The sequence below is a fragment of the Amphiura filiformis genome, chromosome 15 (genome assembly GCF_039555335.1).
Source record: "Amphiura filiformis chromosome 15, Afil_fr2py, whole genome shotgun sequence".
Classification (NCBI taxonomy): domain Eukaryota; kingdom Metazoa; phylum Echinodermata; class Ophiuroidea; order Amphilepidida; family Amphiuridae; genus Amphiura; species Amphiura filiformis.
Genome location: NC_092642.1, coordinates 65,039,850 through 65,067,076, shown reverse-complemented (window position 1 = coordinate 65,067,076; position 27,227 = coordinate 65,039,850). Strand labels below are relative to the sequence as shown.

The window sequence follows — 27,227 nt, the reverse complement described above, 5'->3', positions numbered from 1 at the left end:
TATCCAAATAGCTGAAATATCCAAATTATCCTAATGACCCATAATAATATTAAATATATCCAAATTATCCTAATTAGCCATAATAATATCCAAAATTTCTAAAATATCCAAAATAGCCCTAATAATATCCAAAATATCTAAAATATCCAAATTATCCAAAATAGCCCTAATAATATCCAAATATCTAAAATATCCTAATATCTGAAATATCCAAATTATCCTAATTAGCCACAATAATATCCAAAATATCCAAATTATCCAAAATAGCCCTAATAATAGCCAAATTAACTAAAATATCCAAATATCTGAAATATCCAAATTATCCTCATGACCCATAATAATATGAAAAATATAACAAATATCCAAATTATCCTAATTAGCCATAATAATATCCAAAATATCTAAAATATCTTAATTAGCCATAATATCTAAAATATCCAAATATCTGAAATATATAAATATCCATAATATCCTTGATAATATCCAAATTATCTAAAATATCCAAATATCCAAAATATCAGTAGGTGCAACTATTATCCAAATTATCCATAATATCCTTTAATAATATCCAAATATCTTAATAGCTAATAGCTGAAGCTAATTGGCTATTTGTCAGGATATTTTAGATAGTTACAATCCCGCACCTTAATGAGAATATGTAACAAACATGCACCGTATGATCTGTGATATCCCTGGTATGATTCATTCAGCATCATTATTACATTATTAAAATGCATTGCCAGTGGAGAGACTGCAAGGTGAGTAGGCCTATGTTGTATTTATTTGTTAATTGAATATTTTAGGCCTGCATGTATAAATAACAGTTTATCAAAGGCCACAGGTAGCTAACGAGGTAGAATTCCACGATCTGAGAGTAAAGAGGAGAGCACACAAATAGGCCAAATCATTGATTTGAGAGTCTCTCAGATGCGCTAAAACATCGATCTGAGAGTCTCTCAAATCGGCTAAATCATCGATTTGAGAGTCTCTCAAATCGGCTAAATCATCGATATGAGAGTATTGCAGATTCAATGGGTTATTGATTTTAGAGGAGGAAGTGCACGAACGGATCGTTGCTCCCGGATATGGCCCCATCAATGGTCTGTATTAAATAAAGCATATCGCGACTCGCGAGTAAACATTAAATTTCAAAATAATTAGGTGCAAAGTTTTCATGGTTTTCAGAGCATTTTTCAGTTCAACTCTAAGATACTTTAATTTGAATTTTTGTTCAATAAGACTTCTGTTGTAGTCGTTTAAAATTTCGCACGTGTGATTTGACCAAGCTTTCTGTGGTGTTTACGATATTGGCCTATCATAAAAATGAATACTGGTATCATTGCCGGCGTGTATTTATTAGAAAATAATGATATTATTAGGGAGAGGCTTATAGTAGGCCTATAAATAATACCGGTAGGCATTAAGAAAATGTATTGCATCTAATTTCAAACATTGAATATTGGAAGCATTGTATAAGCCTATACACATGCATAAATAACATACAAAAAACCAAAAAAAACCCGATCATTTTTATCATAATTATTTTTTTTCATAGACTTCCGTTGCAGTCGTTTTGGAATTCGCATGTGGTTTTTCGGTCTTTTGTCATTCCACCCTTGATGAAATATTTGATTTCCGAATTTGAGAAATTTAAGAAAGGAGTTTATACAAACAAAATAATGCATTGTTAACCAGAATTGAGGCGTCAGATCGTGCCTATGTCCTTAATACCGAGTTGCCTAATTTGTTCATAGACTTCCGTTGCAGTCGTTTTGGAATTCGCATGTAGCTTTTCGGACTTTCACTCTTTCAAGTTTCATTCTTCTGCATAATATAACTCTAAATATTTGATTTCTGAATTTGAGAAGTATGTACAAACAAAATAGTGCATTGTTAACACTGAAGCGTCATCAGATCGCGCCTCTGTCCTTTGCAGACCGAAGTTGGTAGGTATGCTGGTCACTTTTGAGAAAACAAAATGACATGATGGACGAACAAACAATCTTTGTCAAATGAGCTAGATATTTGTTCTCTTTGCACTTAAATAGACACAGGAAATAGATCGGATCTCTTTCTTTGTTCTGTATTTGTTTCTTTCTTTTTCAGAATGTCATTGTAATGACAAATTGATAATTTTAGCCCATTATTGTACCACAATAAATAGGCCTACATGCGCACCCCTAAAACCCCCCTGTTTTTGTTTTGTTTTTGTTTTTGTTTTTTGTATGTATAGGCCTATGTTTTTTGTTTTTGGCCCGTTTACCCCACGTATGAGACCTCATATTTTACTAGTGCCTTCCCAAGATTCCCCAGCACCATATTTTTCTTGTTCTCCTCCAAAAAGGCAATTAATGCTCTAATATTATGAGATTCATGCAATCCCCGACCCCCGGCCCCGACCCCATAATGCCTTGTCATTCCTCCCCAAAATGCATATTTTTGCACCCAATACCCTACTGTTACAACACTCTGCTCCAAAAGACCCAATATTTAGCATCTGACCCTATACTGAACCCATTTTAGGATCTTGACCATCTTTAACGGTCATAGGTGAGCTGAAACAAATTGACTCTGATCGACTCATAGTCATAATTCAGCTGAACATTGGAGTGGAAGAATCTTGGGGATTCACTTCAATTTGAAATGGATATAGGTGTAGGCACTTCCGCACTAAGGGGCATTCGGTGAGAGCAAAATGTAAAAAATGTGGGGTCATTGGGTGAGAGCATGGTTTTAAGCATTTGTGAGAGTAAAATGCAAAAAATATCAGCGGGGTCATTGGGTGAGAACATAACCTTTTTTTAAATGGAATCTTTGGGTGAGAACCGAAACAGCGCCACAGAAACCTCGAAAATCGAATTTCTAGTTCTAAATGGCTTCAAATGTCTTCATTTTTCAAAATAAGCAGCAAAATCAGTGATAAACCAAGTTGCTGTTCAAATTGAACTGGCAAGGGTCTTTGGGTGACAGATCAAATGGAAAAATAAGGGGTCTTCGGGTGAAAGAGCATCATCCGTCCATATCTAGGTATATCAAACACCCAGATTTGGAAGCATTAATAGTGGATCGGTTTTATGCCGTGTGCATGGTCAGGCTGTCGACACAAATAATAGCACCTATTTCTTACATAAAGTAAGATGACTTTCTTTTTCAAATTAAAAAATATAATATATTTCTTTCTCTCTTTCAGTAACTTTCTTTTAATTTTATTCCACATTTTAACAAAACATTGCTTTGTCTTTTTAGCATGTTTTTGTCTATAAACACTATCCTCAATATACTCAAACATGTTCAGCATTCAAACATGTCATCCGTCCATATCTAGGTATATCAAACATCATCCGTTCATATCTAGGTATATCAAACACCCAGATTTGGAAGCATTGTGGATCGGTTTTATGCCGTGTGCATGGTCAGGCTGTCGACACAAATAATAGCACCTATTTCTTACATAAAGTAAGATGACTTTCTTTTTCAAATTAAAAAATATAATATATTTCTTTCTCTCTTTCAGTAACTTTCTTTTAATTTTATTCCACATTTTAACAAAACATTGCTTTGTCTTTTTAGCATGTTTTTGTCTATAAACACTATCCCTCAATATACTCAAACATGTTCAGCATTCAAACATGTCATCCGTCCATATCTAGGTATATCAAACATCATCCGTTCATATCTAGGTATATCAAACACCCAGATTTGGAAGCATTGTGGATCGGTTTTATGCCGTGTGCATGGTCAGGCTGTCGACACAAATAATAGCACCTATTTCTTACATAAAGTAAGATGACTTTCTTTTTAAAAATAAAAAATATAATATATTTCTTTCTCTCTTTCAGTAACTTTCTTTTAATTTTATTCCACATTTTAACAAAACATTGCTTTGTCTTTTTAGCATGTTTTTGTCTATAAACACTATCCCTCAATATACTCAAACATGTTCAGCATTCAAACATGTCATCCGTCCATATCTAGGTATATCAAACATCCGTCCATATCTAGGTATATCAAACACCCAGATTTGGAAGCATTAATAGTGGATCGGTTTTATGCCGTGTGCATGGTCAGGCTGTCGACACAAATAATAGCACCTATTTCTTACATAAACTAAGATGACTTTCTTTTTCAAATAAAAAAATATAATATATTTCTTTCTCTCTTTCAGTAACTTTCTTTTAATTTTATTCCACATTTTAACAAAATATTACTTTGTCTTTTTAGCATGTTTTTGTCTGTAAACACTATCCCTCAATATACTCAAACATGTTCAGCATTCAAATTCAAACATGTCATCCGTCCATATCTAGGTATATCAAACATCATCCGTCCATATCTAGGTATATCAAACACCCAGATTTGGAAGCATTAATAGTGGATCGGTTTTATGCCGTGTGCATGGTCAGGCTGTCGACACAAATAATAGCACCTATTTCTTACATAAAGTAAGACAGACTATATTTCAGGCATTTTTTTCCACAAACTGGTTTAATTTTAAGCTTCATATAAATAACTCGTTATTTCTCCTATTCACGCGCGCACATAGGTCTTCCATATCTAGGTATATCAAATACCCAGATTTGGAAGCATAGAAAGTGGGTCGGTTTTTGCCGTGTGCTTAGTCAGGCTGTAGCCATTTCATAGATAATTATTAAACATCTTTGTAAAGGGGATAACTTTCTGCATCAAAATTAAAAATGAAATATATTTCTTTCTTATTTTGTTTTCTCTCTTTCAGTGACTTTCTTTCAATTTAATTCCACAAACCATTCCTTCAAGTTGTCTATTTTGCCTGCTTTTTGGATGTTTTTGTATAATAGGCCGATATATTAAACAGTTTTGAACTGATTTTCTTTCCTTCATTTGTTTTTTCTTCCTTTCTTTTCATATAAAATCGGGCTAATTATCTGTTTGAAGGCAGATTGAATAGGAAAACCATGTTTGTTTCTTTCTTCATTCATTCGAAGGTCTATAAACATTAACCCTCATACTCAAACATGTTTCACATTTAAACATGTTTACAAAGTGATGACAAGAGTGCGATAATATAGGGGCATTGATTTAATTTTAAACTATAGCTTTTAGCCTTTTATACATGCACATCATATACTTCTAGCAAACACCTACAATGTAAATCCAAACGTTTAGGTTTTAAGCACTTATTTAATCACCCCAGATATGAAGGTGTAACACTTTTAAAACACAAATGTGTTTATTTCGTCCATGGTGTGTTTACAACCTACACACTCTGCGTAATGGATAAACACATTTAGTGTTGCAGTATTAAACATGTTTAATATCACGAACACTGCACTCAGACACAAATAGACACTAAACCAAACATTCTGTTTAAGTTATCAACACTTTGTTTATTAAAATAAACACACATTGCATTTATTAATTAAACACATGTACATGTAAGTGTTTATCAGGCTGTAACAATTTTTAAACACAGCAAGGTATTTACTTTACCAATACTAAACACAATGTTGAAAATACAGTTGAAATTAAACACATGTACAAAGTACACACATTGGTGTATATACTCTAAACACTTTAAATATTTAGCTATTTCAGTATCAACGTTCATTGAAAAAAATGTTTGACTTATTTAAACACATTTTTCTTTCTATATGACTTATTAAACATTTTAATACAAATACATAAAATTGATGGATGATATAAACACAAATGTTTAGCAATTTACACATTGTTTACCTTCTAAACATGTTACAGAGTGATAAATGAATGTGTTTAATTGCTAAACAGTTTTTATAATGTTTTGGCAAGTCTACCTCTCAGAAATACTGTAATTGTGAGTTGCCAAAACTTCTTAATTATTCATGCAAGCTATAGTAAATATATAAATATCTCACAAAAGTAACTACCCCTCCCTTAAATAACAGCCATTACTCAAAATGGGCAATTGTATTACAAATCTGTAAAATGTGTTTATTTCTGCACATTTTAACACCTCATTTGTAGCAATTATCTAAATATTGACGTCATGGCATACATTTAAATCAATGTAACCCAAGATTTGAAAGTTGCAGTAAATTCTATTGATTTGTATTCAATATAATGGATGGAAATCTCTGTAAAGATATCCCAGAGTGTTTTTGCATTGTTGTTTTTACAAGTGCAATTTTCAAATCTGGACCTCACTACATTAAATTGACCTGTGTTTAATTGAATACCTGAGTGGAAGAAGGACTCAACTCCATTTTACCAAAATGAGTTTATCATATCTTAGAAGACCTGTACCGTTGTCATTGCAACATATATCATTTTGAAGGTATGTTATAATGTAAACTGGCCTCAAAAAGAAACTTATAATTTTTCACATGGTCATATTCTTAAAATCCTCTCCATAAAAATGCACATAAATTACACACAGGATAACTTCAATACTCTACTCTAAACACACTTCAGTAACCAAGCAGTTGTCCAACTGACACAACAGTAAAATGCACGAACAGCTTCCGGGATCACATTCACAGGCGAATAATTGGAACCCAACAAAGGAAATCTGTTGGGATGTGAATTTTGGTCCAGAAAGGTGTTCCATGTCAGTGCATTTTGCTGTTGTGTCAGTTGAACAACTGCTTGGTTACTGACATGTGTTTAGAGTAGATTATTGAAGTAATCCTGTGTGCAATTTTTGTTCATTTTTATGCAGAGGATTTTAAGATATGACCTTGTAAAAAATTATAAGTTTCTTTTTGAGGCCATTTTATGTTCATGTACCAGTACTCAAAAACAGTCTATCTCTTAAAACTTTTCCAAAAAAGTGTTGATGGAGTTGGGCTCTTCTTCCACTCAGGTATTCAGTTGTTTTCTGGGCTATCGTATCAAATGAGGTGTTAAAATGCACAGAAATAAATTCTGCTTCCAATGTATTTTACAGATTTGTAATTCAATAGCCTGTTTTTTAATAATGGCCATTATTTAAGGGGGTTAGTTGTTTTCTTTAAGATGTTTACAATTGAAATGTAAATGGAGAAGTAATCCAAAAATACTGGGGGGGGGGGGGTAAAAACATTGATTTTGAGACCATAAAAACATCAGACTTTTTATAGTTTATATACAGGTATAGGCTCAATTATATAGTTTTCAAAAACACTGGAAACTCAAAATTTGTTTTTGGTACACTTTTTGAAATCTAGAAACTTCTAAAAATATATCTTGCATGAACAGTTAAGTTACAAAAAAAACACCCAGTATATCTTAAGGTTAACACAGCCTAAATGTCTGACATGAAATTTTGAATCCATTTCGAAAACTGTTCTGTAATTATTGGTAATTGTCACTTAAATCAACCATTGGTGGGATGAATGTTAGACAGTCGGGTACATGCCGGGACACAATCACCCCATTAAAAAAGTATGACATTGTTCATGATGTTCAATTTGTTCTTCCATAGCCCAGTACAATTTTTGCCTGCAATACTGTTAAATACCACATGCTTTGTGTGCAATTGACTAATAAAAGTAGAAAATTGTATTTTGATTTAGGACTATAAATAATGAGAACCCATTTTTTCTTTTTTTTTGTTGAGGAATTTATCATCATGCAAAGTTTTGGTTTCTCAATATTATAACCCTAAATTATAGGTAATTTTCAGTGACGTTTTCTTAGTCAGGTGACACAAAGCATGCAAAATTTGTATATTTTACACTACACATATTTCAGGCAAAAATGCACACAAGGCTATTCAAGTTCAATGTTGATTTTTTTCAGAGGGTTATCACTCCCCTGCCCCCAGCAGTACACAACAGGTTACAGGTACTCAAATTGAAACACATAAAACAAGATATCAAGTTGACAATTTAAATATAGTCAACTGGACTTACTATTTTTGTCTAGATTTCCAGTTGACTAGATTTAAATTATTTGATATTTTTATACCTGGATAACTGAGAATATACACAAATACATTTACAAGGCAATCAGTTGGAGAAAGGCACCTGCAGAGCTATCCATACACTGTATGTTCACACCATCTCCTACAATGTAGTTGGTTTCGTTGAATATTACAAGATGAGGCAGCTCACCACTCTTCAATGCAGCGTTGATATTTGACACATCCTGTCATAAAAACACAAAAGGAATCATTATAATTCATGTGTAGCCTAAATATTTAAAACCAGGTTATGGAATTAAATCAGCGCTCGAAATAAAGCGCCCTTGTGTCAAATACCCATGAAAGTAGGCGCGACCAAGAATTTCCTACGGCACGGGTCAGCGTGACCCGTAAAAATTGAACCAAGCAAAGAGCAGAAAATCCTAGTTTTTTTGTTCCACAGGAAAATCTGGTTCACGTGATACATCCCGCTCCCTGGGGTACACTTCATTTTTCTTTCCTTCAAGTTTTCAACCCGGTTTTCAATTTTCTACAATATACATACTGTGATCGCCGTAGCTAATTCTCTCTCTTGAAATTTCAAAGGCAAGGGTCCGTGGTCGGACCCTTGAAAATTGGTGAGGACCCTTGAAATTTCAAAGGCAAGGGTCCGGAGGACCCTTGGATTTTTCTTCTTATTTCGAGGCCTGAATTAAATAAATCTCGTTTTTTATTATCTTGCAACATTATATTTTAAATATTAATTGATTAACTTTTAAGACTTCAGAGCAAAAGATATTAACTTGTACAGTGGGAGGATAGAGTGGGCAAAGAAAAGGGAAGGGAGAGAAGAGAGGAGAGCAAAGGACACCTGATTCACAGTTTGGTCCATGTCTAAGTTATCAAAAAGCTCGAAGTCACTTTCTGATTTGACATGTGCATCTAGATAGTTTTTGTTTTGTTTGTTTTCTTTCTTCTTTTGCCTGGATTACTCATTCAGTGGATGTTTTAAGGTATCATATGTTCTTCTATGAGGCCCAGGGGTCACATTAAAATAGTAACACTTTATTGGAGAATTTTATAGTAACACTTTAGTGAAGAAATATTGCATAGCAAATAACTAGCTAAAAAAACCTCAATATGGTATTAATTTTAGGATTTTGCCCATTTTATACTAAATATATTATATATTGTTATACAAAAATTCTCGGACAAGCAGCAGTTAGCATCTTGCATGATTGTCGGAAGTTTGTGGTGCTCTGCGTGGATTCAACTTGTATGATGCGACGCGCATACATGCGCATTTATCGTGTCATATTTTACAGTGTATTTTGTGTGTATCACACAAAATTGCATTTAACTGTACATGCACTGTTTGAGATTTTTTCAGTCAGCAGTACAAAAATGCACACAATTCACAGAAGTTCACTTGAAACAAGGGAATATGGTATGTGATACCAGGTGTACTAACCTCTTTGATGATGATAATAGACTTTGTCTTGTCTCCCTTTCCCAATCCAATATAATGCGGAACACTTCTCCATAGCTTGTATGGCACATATCATCTGTCAATCAAAAAAAAAAAGAAATTTAGAATGTTTACCTTTACCTTAAGGGCTGGGGTATGAGCGTTTGGACAGTATTTATTTTGGGACATCAGAGCACATCAGACATATCGAATTGCATTCTGAATACGAAGAATGTCATTCTGATATCAAATAATTTTGATTTTTGAAATTCGCAATTTAATACACATTTTATGGCAAATCATTAAAATTGATATTTTTGATATTTAACAGTACTTGAAGTAAACTTTATAAATCTGATGATTTATACTTAAAGTGTATAGGTGGGATGAAAAGCCGACGATCAATTGAAAATTTTGACCTTTCGTATTGAAGATATGGATTTTTTTCTCAAAACACCAAAAAAAATTAGGTCTTTTTGGGAAAAAGATCCATATCTTCAATATGAAAGGTCAAAATTTTCAATTGACCGTCGGCTTTTCCTCCCTGCTACATACACTTTAAGAATATATCATTAGATTTATATAATTTACTTGAGGACTGTTATATATCAAAAATTTGAAAAATATCAAATTTTTATAATTTGTCATAAAATTTGTATTATATTGTGATTTTCAAAAATGAAAATTATTTGATATCAGAAAGACATGCTTCAGATTCAGAATGCAATTCGATAGGTCCGAGGTGCTCTCATGTCCCACAAAAATACTGTCGAAACGCAATAAACGCTCATTTTAGATCCCTTAAGTCTTCTTAAATTTAATAACTATATGAATACAATCATCAACCAATTCAAGACATTGGTGCAAATGCTCAATTTTGTTGCTAAATTGAGTTAGGCATGGTTTTGTATAAGGTTGGTGAGCTATAATACACGTTTTGTTGGCACTCATAGAATGAAATAGCAATTTTCTTTGTTTTACCTCATTTGTTTGGCATAATAATTAATTCATCATAAATGTGACTTGTTTTCTGGTATTTTCAGTGACAAAGCCAGCTCAAGCAGTACCGGTACTTGTGTCCTTCAGTTTGTTCATTCGTTTGTACATTCACACTTGCACTGGAAGGTAACCCTTTAGCGTTTGTGCAGGGTCTCCTTAAAATGTCTTGCGAATTTGGAATTTACACACATTACCGGTAGTGAATTAAATCCAAATATTTGTGGATTAATTGAAAAATTAAATAACATCATGTTTAGTTCTGTATTACTTATTGACAGTGTAAAAGGTTTTTTCAAAATATTGCACAATTACGAAAATATGACTTTAAGGGCAGAGTAATGGAAGAGAACATGCCCCTTTTCCAGCTTCATTATTTCCCAAGTTTAAGTCCAAACTTAGTATGTAAAACTTTTTGGAATGGAAACAAAAGTCGGGGAAGCATTTTATAGTAAGATCAGATTTAAACAATTTAAATGTTTAGTTTTTGAAGTTCACAACATTGATTTTGAAAATGACCAGACATACAAAATTACAATTTTATATTTTCAGCAAAATTAATACAGAAATAGATCAGCTGAGAAACAATGAAAAGGTCAAACTAAAAAGCCACTAAAAAACTGAATATGACAAAATGTATTTTAGAAATCATTAACATGTATTATATACACATTTAAGTGTTATTACATTATCAGTTCAGAATATTTTAGATTATAAATTTGATGTCTGTTCTGATAATATAATATATATGCATGTAAGTTTGATGCCTACATTATACAGTATAACTGTATTTTTGAGGTATATCGCATTTGTGATTTGTCTTGAAATTTATTGGGGCAACATAACATTGTTAAAAATACAAGTGTTTCCTGCTACATAATCGGTTGTCTGTGATTTTCAAACCTTTTGAATATGTGAAAAATTACACTTGTATTTCCACTTCTTTTATTATCCTGTCGGAATGACTTGTATACAACATAATATGGGAAGGTGATTTACATCTGACAATGTCATTCAGGCAGGATAATAAATGAAGAAACTGAAAAAAACCCACCGAAATACTGGTACCGATAATATGTATTTACCATGGCCACACAATGTAAATATAGCTCCTTGGTTGCCTCATGTTGGACTCTTGAAGAGAAGCTTCTTCACAATAACATCTAGGTGCTGAGAAGGTGTCCAGTAGAAGAATCACAGTCTGCGACAACACATGTATAAGTAGGCCCTTCATAGTAGTGTTTTGACTGCTGTACACAGTAGATGCATCATATAACCGGCAAGTCTGCAAAAGACAACATAACAAGAATAAAATAATTAGTAATTTTCTTGCCAAGCAAACTGCTGTGTAAAATCACCACTGAACAATAAATAATAATATTATTAGTTATTAGGTGAAGCGGAGGTATGGTACGGGAAATTATCGTACCCGATGTGTCATACCAGTATGACACTGAGCGCACGATAATTTCCCGTACCAAACCGACGCTGAACCTAATAACGAATTTATCATACCACCAAGTCATTCTAAATATTGAAATAATTACGTTTTTAAACATTTTAATTCCTGCTAAATTGGAAAAATATTACAAAAAATAGATGACTGTTCCGCGTATTACAGGTTGCGTGCATTTTACGCGCCCGGTTTACGCTGATTCGCCTTTATACTGCGTAACTCGCCGTACACGCGTGATCGGCCTTGCAAAATACGCCTCACTGACTAGATATAAAGCGTAAAATACGCACTCACTGACAAGATACGAAAATATATTAGGTTAGCGGTGTTCTTTGATGTTTACCTTAGTGGTATGATAAAAACAAACACCCACTTGTTGTGTCGCGATCGGCTGCGGTGTGAGTGGTGTCATGCTTCAGTGAATCCGACTCGATTTTGAATGCAATGATCTCTACTCTCTAGCCTCAAATGTGAACCTAATTGGTGAGCAAATTTGTGACTAGACTTCTCGAGCAAGTTCAGAATGGCAAATTTCAGAAGAAAGCATCATTTGAATAATTACATTTTTTTGTACACAGAAATATCATTTTATTTACATTGAAGATTTAAGCTTGCACTGATCATGACTATAAAACCGGGAGCCTGTAAAAAGGAAGTAAAGCTCACACATTTTCTTTGTCAGGGTTCTTTGTGTACAATGTAGTGTGATACTGATACCGTATTCAATGTAAATGACAAATTATTACAGGCACGACACACTTTTCTTGTTTTAAGCTGTCTGCAAAAGTAACGAGCTTTGGGGCGAGTTTTACAAATTACAATAATTATTTAATTTCTTGGTCGGCATGACGTCACTCACGATCATAGATCGCTTCATCTCATTGGTTGTTTTTGCCTGGGTTTAGCTGTTCCATCTTGCGCCCTCGGACACAACAAAATTGCTAAATTTATATTTAATTATATTATTTTAATTTTGGATTTTCTCCTTTAAAAAATAACTTTTAATGACTTTTACTTGCTACTTTCTAACATGAATCATATATCAACAATAATGATGAATAAACAAACAGCATAACTGCACTTAATATACTATGTGTAAAAGTAAGCATATTAATAAAATAATCAAATGCCGACTCCCGTCAAAACGGGTTGATAATTAGTTGTGATAGGCCTACTAAATAAAGAAAATAATAGATATAAATTAATAATTAAAAGTCACCTTGTCCTATTTTTAAAATCATGAACAGTAAACTCAGAATCAATTGTGAAGGGGCTAAGCATTAAAGGAGTATTTCGATTTCGTGATCCTAGCATCCTCTTTTTCGACATTTTCCAGTAGATATCCATGAAAAAAGCTTATTCCCAAAATTTCAGTTGATTCCGATTATGCATGATTATGTGTATATACTGCTCCATAGACAATGTGTTGTAATTTTGTTCTGGAATACCAGAACGAAATTCAAATTTCAAGATATCTTTGCTAAACGAATTAATCTGCAAGAAATATTTTGTACATAATAAACATAAATGTAACCAGAGGTTTCCAGTGATATATAAATCTCAACTTTTTTTGAGAAAAGTTGGGGGATGATGCTGTGCTGGGGGATCACACAGCCTCATTTTGTGATCCACGTACAGCCTCTTCCCCTACTTCTCTCAAAAAAAGTTGAGATTTTTATACCACTGGATACCTCTGGCTACATAATGTTTATGTACCTAATATTTCTTGCAGATTAATTTGTTTATAACCAAAATATTAAATTCTCGATCATGAGAGCCAACTTGGAGTGCGCAGTTATTTGCGCCTTTGAGCGTATAGGCAAATACCGGCGCTTACGGCAAAACACAGCTTTTGACTAACTTAGAAGATGCTAGGCTAGCACTCAGGATCACGAAATGAAGTGTTATTGTAAAAATTAAAGAAAGATATTAAAAGTTGATATTTAATTGTTAGATATGGGATAACATTTTTACTGTTTGGGTTCACTTTGCATAATTATTTATGAATTAGTACTCAATTAGATCATAAAAATATTGGAACTTACGTCGTCGTTGGGTTCTCATCGGCAGAGCATTGGCCATTGGCATTGCAGAGTGAGTCAGTCATTCAGTAAGCTTACAACATGTACAAGTTACATGCTAACGCCTTGGCTTTGGTTGTTGAAACACGGAACTTGCGATAAAGAAACCGCATTCTTTTTCTTCCCTTTTGACAATAGTACTACACCGTCCGTGATCATGCTACAATTTAACTTCGGCTTGAGGAGTAATTATAAATTGATATGATATTTTTTTAATTTGAACTTTAAAAATACGGAAATCGTCTTGTTGTTTTCATAAATGCAGCTCGTATGAATTGTCGCCAGATATGGTGAGGGCGCTATCACTCTCATTTGGCAGAATTCCTCGATTTGAGAGTAACTCTCAAACGAGCTATTTTATGGATTTGAGAGACTCTCATATTGGACAATTCTTCGATCTGTGAGTACTCTCAAATGAGGGTTTTCCTGGATTTGAGAGACTCTCAAACTGGACATTTCATCGATTTGAGTGCTCTCAAAGCAACTCTCAGATCGAGGAATTCCTTTGCTCACATAACTCAAGGCCAGGGACAATTCGTAAAATGTAAACAAGTGATGTTGTAATTATGGCAAGCCACATCATTCATAAATGCGAGTTTTGCCCGCTATACTGGTCGAGGAGCCCGCTATACTGGTCGAGGAGCACGCTATACTGGTCGAGGAGCACGCTATACTGGTCGAGCAGCACGCTATACTGGTCGAGCAGCACGCTATACTGGTCGAGTTTCACCACGCCGAACGGCGAGTTTTCACCACGCCGAACGGCGAGTTTTCGCCGCGCCGAACGGCGAGTTTCACAACGCCGAACGGCGAGTTTTCTGACGTCGATCTAAAATACTTATAGTTCACGAAAAATACTACATGTAGGATTATAATAATGTTTAATAACAATTTTGGAAAACTTGTCTGCAATATTGTAACAACCCACTGTTTTTGGCGCCAAAGTTGGACTCCCTAGCTTACTGAAAATTGGTCGCTCTATACCGGTACGTAAACGGAAAAATGATAGGCCCTAAGGGTGGCGCCCGGCGCACACGTCTTATTTGTATTGCTACTTGAACAATGTTCAGAATGTTGTATGAACGGGGTTCATTCATAGGATTTCGGGCATGATCGTTGATTTATACGAGTGTTTAAGCGATCGTGCCCGAAATCCTATGAACCCCGTTCATACAACATTCTGAACTAGAAAAGAGCGGCAACATTTTTACGTTAATTTATAGGCCTAATACGAAAAAGAAAAGAAGAACATTTAAATTAAAACACAGCACAATTTTCTTTTAATTTCATTTGTGATATTTCCAATTTATTTTCCATTTTTACACATTAAACATAACTTCAGTCACATTTTCAAAGGGCAACACCTGATATATAAATGTAGGGCCTGTCATTTTTCATAGAGCGACCAATTTTCAGTAAGCTAGTGAGTCCAACTTTGGGGCCAAAAACAGTGGGTTGTAAAACACGATATTGCCTTCATATTGCAAAATTGTTTTAAAACATTATTATACTACGTGTAGGCCTATTATTATTAGGCCAAGTAAAAAAAATAACATGTATATCGTCCGGACTTTTTCAAAAATTGGTGAGGGAGGTACTTATTATTTGTTATTGTGTTATTTTTTTACCATTCATTTCTGTGTAAAATTGCAATTGCAAAGTGTTTGTCAACAAATCATCAAACCGGGGAGGCCCCTAGATATTTTTGTTATTTCCCCAAAGAACTACCCCTAGCTTGAAGAAAGTGTTTGCAATGTGTTTATAAATGATAACCAAGAACTTCTGAACATGTCTTTTCATCACAACAATTTTAGAAATAAAGTAAGGGAGCAAATAGGAAAAATAACAAAAATATTTGAAAATCTCCAACAATCGGTGAGGGCGGGGACGATATACATGTTATTTTTGTTACTTGGCCTTATACTACGTGAATATTTTAGATCGACGTCAGAAAAACTCGCCGTTCGGCGTGGTGAAAACTCGCCGTTCGGCGTTGTGAAACTCGCCGTTCGGCGTGGTGAAACTCGACCAGTATAGCGTGCTGCTCGACCAGTATAGCGTGCTGCTCGACCAGTATAAGTTAGTATAGCGTGCTGCTCGACCAGTATAGCGTGCTGCTCGACCAGTATAGCGTACTCCTCGACCAGTATAGCGGGCTCCTCGACCAGTATAGCGGGCAAAACTCGCATTTATGAATGATGTGGCTTGCCATATGTAATACCTATGTTGCCACCAGTAGAATCTGTATCACCAGACACTACTGTGCAGTATTAACAGCACCATGGTAGTAAAAAATTACATATGTCAATATACTTGTATATACATACTAGGCCTATGTAATGATATCAATCATGCATACATGTATAGGCCTACATAGAATCAGATTTATTTAAACATTAGTTTCATAGTTTCATGCATACTCGACACATTTGCACACGAATTCGAGCTCTGTCAATTCCTGAATTGCACATTCAAACTAGGCATAAAACTAAAAATGAAGCTTTTTTTTTTTCGCCCGCTATACGCTCGCAGATGGGACCTTGTTTGACCAGAGAACCACAAAAAAAACCGTTAAGTCGACGAAAAAAAATCCCTGTTACGAGCCCGATCGACCTAGAGTTTCACTTTTTGCTCAACTTAGGCCTACCAGTTTTGGGCCCAGGAAAATTATTATTGAGTTTTGCTAAAAAATTTGACATTTTTTTTTTTTTTTTTTTTGTCGCCTTATGTCAAAATTGTTCTGTTGACAAACATGATACATTTGGTTGATACCATTTTTAGGTGTAAGTTGGGACATGTGTTAAGTTAAACATTAATTAAGCCTACAAAAATGCCAAAAAATAAGTTTGAAAAAAATTAACATATTTCATATTATTTAAATCGTACATTATGACTTTAATGATAACACAACGATCTTATCTGAAAGTGAGTCAAGGAAGCCAAAATCCGCATTAAAATTTCCATAGGTCTCGCGGTTCTTGAGTTAAGGCCAATAATGAGCCCATGAAAGTTTTGGGCATTTTTCCCCCTTTCGAGGCATATGACAACCCACGCCTTGGGGGTTCCCGGGGAATCTCCTATAGGCCTAAACATACCTGTAATGTGTGTCAGCTTTATTTGTCTTAATATTTGAGTGCAGCCATGCACCGCTAAGTCATACTCCCATCCGACTCGCCTCGATAAGTTGGTTACATAAGACTTGTATTTTTGTTTTCATCATTACAGGAATGGCTCGATAGCGGTTTGCCTCTGTCTACTACCAGTAATGAAGCTGTCAAAATGTATGATGCTGTTGTCACACAGGTAAAACTTTCAACAAGAAAAGCTGAATTTATACTTCGCTATTTAGTTTCTAGCCAATATAGCACCATCGGTGCCCCGATGCCCTGAACATATGCATAGTACTTTTTTAAAATTATTTTTTGACGAGTTGTCAGGCATAAGCCTTTATTATACATATTACGAAAACCACATATTTGCATAGTACTTTCGTCTTTTATTTAAAATTAAAGGTATAGGCTATACGGTGAACAAGACAAGGGCAAAGAAAGATTAAAACTAATGCAGTGTGCAAATCATGGAAGAGTATACTTGTATTTAGTTGTAACAATCCAAAATCACAAAAGAACAAAAATTATACAACCGACGTTTCAACAGAAACTTTTTCTTCCTCAGGGACGAATGACAAACATTTATAATTGTGTAATTGTGTTGCTGTAATAGATTTGTGTTGTTTGTCCCGATGAGGAAGGGTAGTTTATATGCTTGAAACATCGGTTGGGTTTTTTGTTAAGTTTTGTCTACTTATCCCCACGGTTCTGTATTTTTACTAGTGCTGTGTATACACTTGCATGGTTTGCATACGGCATTATTTTTTATCTTTCTTTGTCTTTGTCTTGTTCCCCACATCAAGTTGGTATATCTGGCTGAAATCTTTCTGTTTTTATATATTTATAACTTTTTCTATGAAAATAATTTTGATTTTTAGTACCGATGTCATTTGTAAAATGTAATTTGTATATTGTACATTTTTTCAGTATGTTAGTTGGTACGACAACGATAGTGTTGGAGGAATGGAAAAGTCTGTGGAAACTATGATGGCAGCTGATCCACAGTTTGGTAAGATACAAACTGTCCATTACGTTATTTAGTAGAAGCCGAGCTACAAACATAAAAAAATAGACTAGACGTGATCATGTGACACGGTTGACACGTGCCCTAACCCTAATCCTAAGCTTCTAACCTTACTGCACCGTGTAGGCCTACAATTTACCCATTTACCGTGTACCTCATTTTCAGTAATGGGTTCAGTATTGGCGAATGGATTGGATCTTATAGCCACTGGCCAGTCTATTTATACCAGCGCAGATCTGAAGAAAGGAGTGGATGATTTGGTTAAACTAGCAACTACCAGTAACATCAGTCAGCGAGAAAGACAACACGTGGATGCAGTCAAACTCTTCGCAGATGGGTATGTCGACTCTTTCACTCGTTTATTGGGCTATTCAGTTGAAATCCATACACCCCTATGGAAGACATGACCTTAATCTCCCACACAAGGGGTGTAGAATTCAAATGGGATCTCACATTCAGGTAACCCCTTTTTAAATTCACACTCCTTTTGTAGAATATTAAGGTCATATCATATCAGAATATCTATAGGGGGTGTATGGAATTCTACTGGAATAGCCCATGTTTTTCTTTAAACGGACTACAATTATCACTACCGAACCAGAACACCATAAACTTCATTCAAAATAATTTGCATTTTTTTAAACAAACATAAACATTAGTAACTTGTGAAGGCAACATTGAGGAAGATAATTTCTTTTACCAAGATAATTTCTTTTACCAAAGTATGTGCCAGACAGTTAACCCTTTTCCCGCGCAAGTCAAATAGAAAGGTTAACCGCAACAATAGCAAAAGAAAGTAATTTGCTATAGTGATTTAAATAGACTTGCTTGAGAACACATTTTTAGGATAGTTTGATTAACTTTTTTTCTTTTAATAAATTAAAAGAAAAAATAATAAATTTTTCAGGATGTTGGAATTGAAAAATGTTTAGTGTTTTAATAAATTAAAAGGAAAATTAATGACAAAGGTTAACAAACTACCCTAAAAAATTTGTTTTTGTCCGAGCTACTCGTTAATAGGGACATTATGCTTATAAACGAATTTTTACGGTATTATGACCAAACAGAAGTCTTTGTCAACAATTTTAAAACGTTTTTGACACTGCAGAGATATGTTGAGAGCTGCAAATAAATGGGAAGATATCCTATTGGACCATCCTACCGACATGCTAGCCCTCAAGTTTGCCCATGATTCGTATTTCTACCTCGGCCAGGGACCACAAATGCGTGACTCCATAGCAAGAGTGCTTCCCCATTGGAAACCAACTATACCACTCTATAGGTAACATGTTTACTTTGATTGTTTGTCAAACTGAAAATGTTATAATGCATTAAATGTTATTCATCAAAGTTGGTATCAGTAGAGAAGATGAGTTCTCATCTTCTCTGGTATCAGCTTTTCAGGATGTTGGAATCTAAAAAATGTTCAGAGTTTAAATCAAAAACGTAATATACGTTTTGGGGTTGAAAACGCGCGGCGCCTTTATACTTAAAAACAGTTACGTACTACCGAAATGTTCAGCTGTATATGGGGTATCGATATGCATTATGGACTTCCGATAAGGTTTACTAGTTTGAAAATAAGGTTTGCTAGTCCGACAAATGCTAGTCCGAAAAATAAAAGTGTTCGCTGTAGTCCGCAAGTTGGATTAGTGTTAGGTTTATTGTAAGGAAGAAAGAACAGTTTACTAACCCGAAGTTTTACAAATAAACTAGCAAACCTTTGGGATTAGTGATCCTTAGGACTAGCGGACCTCGTGAATATAATAAACACATCACAAAAAGAACGTCCTCACTTATATAACACGCCATAAATAAAATATGCATATGTTTTGACGATTTGATTGATACGATCGTGTATCTTCTGAGCTCCAATTTGATACCACATTTGCTACCAAAACCTCTAAATTGACAAAGATTAATGATACCAGTATATGAAATTTTGCGCATTTTCAAAAGTTGCAACTTTAAAAAGGAGCACCCAGAGTTGTAGAGGTGAATTGCAGAGCATGGCCATGGCATAGCCCAAAACGACCACTTTATAGGTAATATCCGTCGCATCATGCCCAAATATGATCAGCGCAAAGCATTGTAACAATCCATGGGTTTCAAGTTAACAATTGAATAAACCGGGCACTTGGGACATTCGAGAGGGGATCGTCGCTGGCAAACGATCCTGGCCATGCCTAGAATTCTAATTGCGGGGTCGTTTTGATTTGCAACTTTTGAAAATGCGTCAAATTTCAAATGCTGGTATCAATCTTGATCAATTTAGAGCTTTTGGTAACAAATGCGGTATCAAATTGGGAGCTAATTTGGCAATCATATGGTCATCAGTAGCTTATATGACTGGTTTTATGTAAACGAGGACTTTCTTTTTGTGTTGTGTTGGAAGACCGATGCACTTGTGCAGCGTTTTATAGTAAATAATGTGTTCCGTCGTTATTGTTTTATCTTTTGTAATTGCTATATGACGTTTTGCAGTTATTTGATGGGTATGCACTCATTTGGCCTGGTGGAAACCAATTTATACGATCAAGCGGAAAAAGTTGCAAAGAAGGTATGTTTTAATTGCCTGTTTAATAAATATTGATTGATTGATTGATTGATTGATTGATTGATTGATTGATTGATTGATTGATCGATTGATTGATTAATCAATTTTTGTATTACTTTTTAATTTATACTTCAGCAGAAAAAATGAAAACAACGAAATGGACCATAAGGGCTACCCAACAAAAGTGAAAGGGAACATTGACAGCTAAAATACGAGCTGGTCATAAACATACAACGATCAGTATATAAACCCTTTCAGATTTTAAGGAAATTGGTATCGGGGTCCCTAAAGGATCAATCTTGGGACCGTTATTATTCATTGTATTTGTTAACTCTTTACTTGAGTCTGTACTCGATGGGTACAGATGTCGCAGCATCTTTCTATCGTACCTTAGAGCATTTTCAATAGTGTTACGAGATCACACCACTAAATCAGATCGCCACCTATCTGACCGAACAACGGCAGCCAGTGTTTCCATTCGCTGACCACACGTGGTTGGTTTTAATGGAAAAAAGTTTGGAACGAAGGCTGATGTGCGCATTTAGTTGGGATGATTTTAGACTATGCCATAGTCGAATTTTATTAAAAACATGTTATTATTAGTCATGATGAACCCATTTCGTTGAACTCAAAATTATACTGATGTTTATTAAAATTAAAGTATTCAATAGTAAAATGGTCATAAAGAATTAAGAATATCAGATGATTAGTGACAATAAAAGTAATTGAATGCAACATTATCTTGCATAATTATAATGGCTCACTTTAATACTGAACAATTCTGATTTTGGAATCTACCAGTTTATTGATAGCGAACCACGAAAATCCGACTATGGACTTTGAATTTTAAGCAGAACTTTGCCCCGGGACTTTGCTCTCTAAAACACACTGTCAAGCATACTTGTTTATCAGTCCATTAACCACAGGTACTAAGCATGGTATAGTACAAGACGCGCTAGATGTTTGATGAGAGATTAACTTTCGCGTCAACACAAAAGCGCCGCAAATACTACAGATAGTTGTGTACGGTGTAGTCAATGGTAATGGCGCGGGCCCGGAAGATTTAAACCATAGCGAGATATGGGCGACCAATCACAAGGCAGATCCATTTAAAGATGCATTACATCATGGCCAATTTTAGTTTTGGCCTAACTCTCCATAGAGTCCCGTGTTAAAAATCGTAACCGCAAGGCAAAGTCAGTAGTCCACTTGGGAAGCTAACAAACAGAGGGAGTGCGGTGACTGAAAAGATCAGATACAGATGTGAAAATCTATCAGTTGCACACAAATCAATATAAATCAGAGTTTTATGCTTAAATGTAATAGCCAGAGTATGCAAAATGGGCAAGTGGACTACGGAGAAGTCTAGGATGAGTTTTGCTCTGTGGATGTTTTTCTCACTATCTAAGCATAAAAATATACAGTTTTTAGAAATTTTAGGAAAGTGTTTTAGTTCAGTTAATTAGTTGTACATACATCGAATGTATGGAGCCGGTATATAAACCATCTAAGGATTGTGAAAAGCCGTAACTCACACATACGATGGGTGTAGTTCAGTTGACCATATGACGTCACAACAGAGAAACTGTGCTGTAGAGTTTGGTATACGGTACCTCATGTTCGATGCACCACTGCAAAAATCGAGCCGCTCAACTATCAAAAAATGCTGGTTCTAGGGTAGGATATGTCATAAACCTTTGGCAAAATCATGAAAATGGTGTTTTGAATGCAGATGACGTTTTAACCGCCATGAGAAAATAAAATTGCGAATTCTTCTGTACCTTTTAACACATAAAAAATAGGAACTTAATTTAGTGGTGTGATCCTTTATTATGCGGTGACCAAATAGTGACGCAGTAGTCCGAAATATGAAAACAATCCATCGTGCCATACAGTTGAAGGCGGCTTTCACCGATTATATGACGAATAAAACTCATGATCTTTAGAGAAATTATATAATATAGTGTCTTCGCCTTTTGCAGTTGCAATAGGAGGCACAATAACTGCAACATCAAACAAACAAACAAACAACGGAAAACATATTTTTAATTGAACATTGATTTGAGGGAGCACGGTGGCCGAGGGAAACTGGCTCCGCCTCATAATCAGAAGGTTGCGGGTTCGAGCCCCGGCGACGCCATCGTGTTGTGCCCTTGAGTAAGGCACTTTATCTCGATTACTCCTCTCCACCCAGGTGTATAAATGGGTACCGGCATTCTTAAATGACGGGAAGATAACAGACTCGCTGTGAAGGAGGTGTAGCGATCCCCCTGTAGCATCATTACATGGAGGAGTCTGGCCCAATCGCCAATGAAAGAGAGATGGGCACTCCGATCACTGGTTATACAGGATCGTCTCTTTTACCTTTACCTTATACTTTAATTGAATATTGCAGGGCCTGGAGCTGAATCCCAGGGACGCTTGGTCAACACATTCTATGTGTCATGTCTTAGAAATGGGAGGAAGGCAGGTGGAAGGAATAAGCTTCCTTAAAGGAACAGAATCAGATTGGGCAGTAAGTATCATACAAATCGATCGTTTAGTGCAAGAAGGCCCTATCAGTAACAGCTGCCATATACACTGACAATTTCTGTATTCTATGTACCCATATAACACATGTCAGCTATTGCAAATTGTAACACTTCAACTGAAAAATATATATTCTGCAATCTGCAAAAATTATAACGATGTTAGCTACACATAAGACCAACTAGTTTGCGTCTGACGTTAGGGCAAAGACGCGGCGATATTGGTTGCTGACTTGCGCAGTACGGCATTGTTGGTCTAGTTGAAAGGACGTCATACGCAAACTAGTCTTTTTAATTCGATCTTTCATTATAATATGAGCTGTTCAAATCTTCTAATTATTCCTCTTCAGAGTTGTGGTTATCTTGCAGCTCACAATTACTGGCATTGGGCCCTTTATCACACTGAGAGGACGGAGTACGAATCGGCGCTAGGAATATTGGATGATATAATCTCACGAGGCAAAGCTTCTGGTGCTATGTTAGATATTGTCGACGCGTGTTCATTAATCTACAGGTTAGAAATGGAAGGTAAAATCGCTTATGAAACATGTTTGTTAGGGTGCTCTGTATTAAGAATACATAAGTGGCCTTATTATGGGACCTTGTGGAAGTCCAAAAGTGTCAATCTGGATGTGAAAGTTAATTATATACATCGATATTGTTATTAGCAATATCAATATGTATATGATGAACTTTTTTAAGCAAACCCTTACAATATTTATGTTATTTGACAATATAGAAGAAAGTCATGAATATATGCACAATTAGAATATATAGTGTTTTGGCGGCAATAATTATTATAGTTATTGCCTAACAGACTATTAGATTTTATCCATCTTTGAATCGTAAGGTGTTAAGACGGGCGACAGATGGAATGATGTGTATGAGATGTGCCGCTCGCATACCAGTGATCACATACTGGTCTTCAATGATGTGCACATATTGCTGTCGTGTCTGGGTGCCAAGAATAAAGAAGCTACAATCAAAATGATGGAATCCATGAAGCAGTTTGTAAGGTAGGCATTTATTGTTTGTGGATGGGTGGGGGACGGGTGGTGACGAAGGTGGGTAGGTCGGTATCCAGTTACATTTTATACCACACCAGAAGTTGATTTTAAAACTTATCCGAATCCTTAAATCTACGTCTGCACAAACATATTTATATTTTCGGTATTGCCAGAACTTCACATTTTGGACACTTCCATAATCAAAACCTTTTCCCGCCAGAGCAGTTCCTCTTGGGTGAACCAAACCTGCCGGTTTATCATGTTTATCAAATTAAACAGTGACAAGGTTATCTCTGAATTCTAATTGATTAACAGATGCTAATTGATGTTTTAATGTTATTATATCAATTAGCACCTGTCATATTCAATTCAGTTCAATTCAATTCAATTCAATTCAAGAAACATTTATTTCGCAACTTCAAAAATACATAGTATAAATGACAAATGCCATAATTTTCAAACCAATTACATACAAAGCGACGTAGTGTATCCGATCACAAGCCCACTGATGACAGTCAAATGCGATCACGTTAGAACGTTTCATAGATAACCATGTCACTGATTAATTTGATAACCAGGCAGATTTGGTTCACACTAGAAGAACTTGCTCTGGCGGGGCTTTCTCTTTAAGTTTTAAAATTCGGTTACTTTCTCCATTAAAGTGAAAAAGTTGGTACTCAGAGTGACCTCGGTAAAGAAGTAGGTATTCCGCTGTGTGCAGCGTTTATAGCGGCTGATGAAGGAGACTATGCAAAAGCTGTTGATCTGGTACATCCACTCAGGTACAAGATTGTTAACATTGGAGGAAGCAACGCTCAGGTAAGCAATTATGAAAGCACGCCACATTTAGTGTGGTCTTTTAGTGTGGTACCGATGACTCTTTCTTTTTCCATGTTCATGGTACGATAGAAAGAGCTATCGGAACCCATAGGGCAATGTAGAGAACTATAGGACCAAACCAGGAGGGTGAAAGTGCATAGGAACAATGCCGGAAACTACGTCACGCTATTGTTCGACCTAGGCTACATATTTTTAACGCATGCGTGTTCGTCATTACAGCTTTAGTCTCCTCCACCTTCGCAACACGGTACGTGGTGTGTCTGGAATCACACTGACGGCGGAGGAGAATACTAGCTGGTCAGACAGTTTAATTTTATCAAGCATATAATACCTGAACAATCACCGTCATTTGATCGATTTACTATATATATTGTATATTCAAAATATAATTTCAATATTGTAAACCTGTTAACTTATATATTTGTGTACTAAAGTATAAGCACACGTGAATAAAATCATGTCGAAGACAAAATGGCCGCTAATCCGCCTATTGTCTAAACCTAGGATACATATTCCGAATGAGGGCAGCAGTCTAGGATGCTTATCCCTTCGTGTAGATCCCTGACCAAACTTAACTCTGTAGTAAACATTTTTTTTTTTTAAAGCAGGTAAAAAGGCAGGGGCAGATCACGATGATCATGTAGAAGAGAGCAAGTCTTATCCTCACATTTTCGCTGGTAGCAACACTTTGCCCCGGTAGATATTCCATTGATGTAGTAACAAAAAATATAACAAATTTACCTACCCAAATATTAAGTTGTAATAACAAATTATACCAACGTGACCTGTAATGGTGTTTTGTTTCTTTTATGTTTCAGAGGGATCTATTCAACCTATTCCTGATTCACGCAGCTCTGAACTCACCAAAGAAAGAACATCATTGTTTGGCCAGGTATTGCAAGCCGCAACTTGTTTATCTCAAGAGATTAGGGTGATGTTTAAGGGTTAAGATTAAGATACTAGCGTTAGGATTATTGTTGGACTGGTGGCAGTAATAACAAAGTAGTTGTTCAATTCCCCCAACAAAAGTTCTCTTGTCATCATTATCAAGGTCCTTGAACAATGACAATGCATTTGAAGGTCAATATATGCTATTGTCTGACCAACCAATTTTATAAAGGGTACATCGGAGATGTTCTGTTCAAAATATTTTGTCTGAACTTGTCAAACGATCAACAAATAGACCTCTTCAAATCGAAGTTTTCCGAAGACAAGTTGCCGTTTGTTTTGGATGACCCTAGTTTATATTTCTGGGTCATCAACGCTAACGCAACTATTTGGCCTGAAATACAAATCTGTATGAAAGACACAATGAACTTCTTACTTTTGCAGCTCATTTAGTGCAGTTTGTTGCTAGTGCTCCTTGAATTTATGTCTTTAACCACTTTTTATATCCACATCTCTTCCCAACCTTCCCAATCCCCAATCTGGTAGTTTACGAAACGTCTGCATGTAAGTGGAATTTTATTGGACTAGTTGTATGAATTTGCAAATAACAACCCCAATTACACTTTAATAGCAATATTCTTTATTCTTCCTTATTGCTGCAGGTCTCTATTGGCAGAACGAAAGGCGTTCAAAGAAAATGCTCCGATGACAGACAGGCTGATGGCAAAGGCTCTTGCTTTACACCAAAGCTAGAGAGAATTGAGTTTGGCCAAATTTGACAATACTCTATTATTGAGTAGAAATGTTCATTGGGCCGGTTAAAATGTTTAATTTTTGGTTTTGGTCTGGGTTTTTGTATTTGTAATTCCATTGAATGTACTAACGTTTATTAAAGTCTGGCCAACCCTTGTATGTCAAAACATTAGGATGACACTTTCTTATCATATTATGTGATTTCACTTTTCTAGTCAGGAATTTGTTAGCGGTCCTTTCCAACAATAAACGAGTGACTCTAACCCGTGACTCTAACCATGAACCTAAACGTTTCGAATTAGCGACCTCTTCTAATATTTTTCGGACTAACGAACTCATTTTTCTCGGACAAGCGAGCCTGGCGAAACTTATAGACGAATCCAATTTCACGCATTCCTACACCTCAATGGCAGCCATAGCTGGGTCCCCGTCGGCTCCCTCTCACCTAAAATGTGAAATGATGCGGCCTTGGAGGGTATTTTAAACTGGATTCTATCACCCGTGTTACACGTAGACAAAAGAATAATGACAGTTTACAACACAAAAGAATCTAACATCGAATTTTAAGCGGCTTTAATCCACCCAATTGGGCAGTCACAACACCAGTTTGGTGCTGCAGGGACCCAGTAATGGCCGACCAAATCCTGACCATGACTTGGCTCGTTGGATTCGTCTATAG

The 27,227-nt window shown here is 35.6% G+C and overlaps 1 protein-coding gene and 1 long non-coding RNA gene across 2 annotated transcripts; one reads left to right on the top strand and one right to left on the bottom strand.

The window, feature by feature from the left end:
- Nucleotides 1-651: 651 nt before the first annotated feature.
- On the top strand, nt 652-27,227 carry LOC140171960 (tetratricopeptide repeat protein 38-like). Its single transcript, XM_072195306.1, has 12 exons — nt 652-758; nt 17,067-17,144; nt 17,879-17,960; nt 18,141-18,312; nt 19,084-19,257; nt 20,460-20,535; nt 22,928-23,047; nt 23,411-23,588; nt 23,911-24,076; nt 24,730-24,886; nt 25,726-25,799; nt 26,458-27,227. The coding sequence occupies exons 1-12, from the start codon at nt 732-734 to the stop codon at nt 26,546-26,548; spliced, it is 1,395 nt and encodes a 464-aa protein (XP_072051407.1). The 5' UTR covers nt 652-731; the 3' UTR covers nt 26,549-27,227.
- On the bottom strand, nt 7,909-14,029 carry LOC140170691 (uncharacterized). The gene is made up of 4 exons (XR_011861570.1): nt 13,806-14,029; nt 11,390-11,589; nt 9,312-9,405; nt 7,909-8,085 (listed from the first exon to the last, which is right to left on the bottom strand). It is a non-coding gene; the product is annotated as an uncharacterized lncRNA (long non-coding RNA).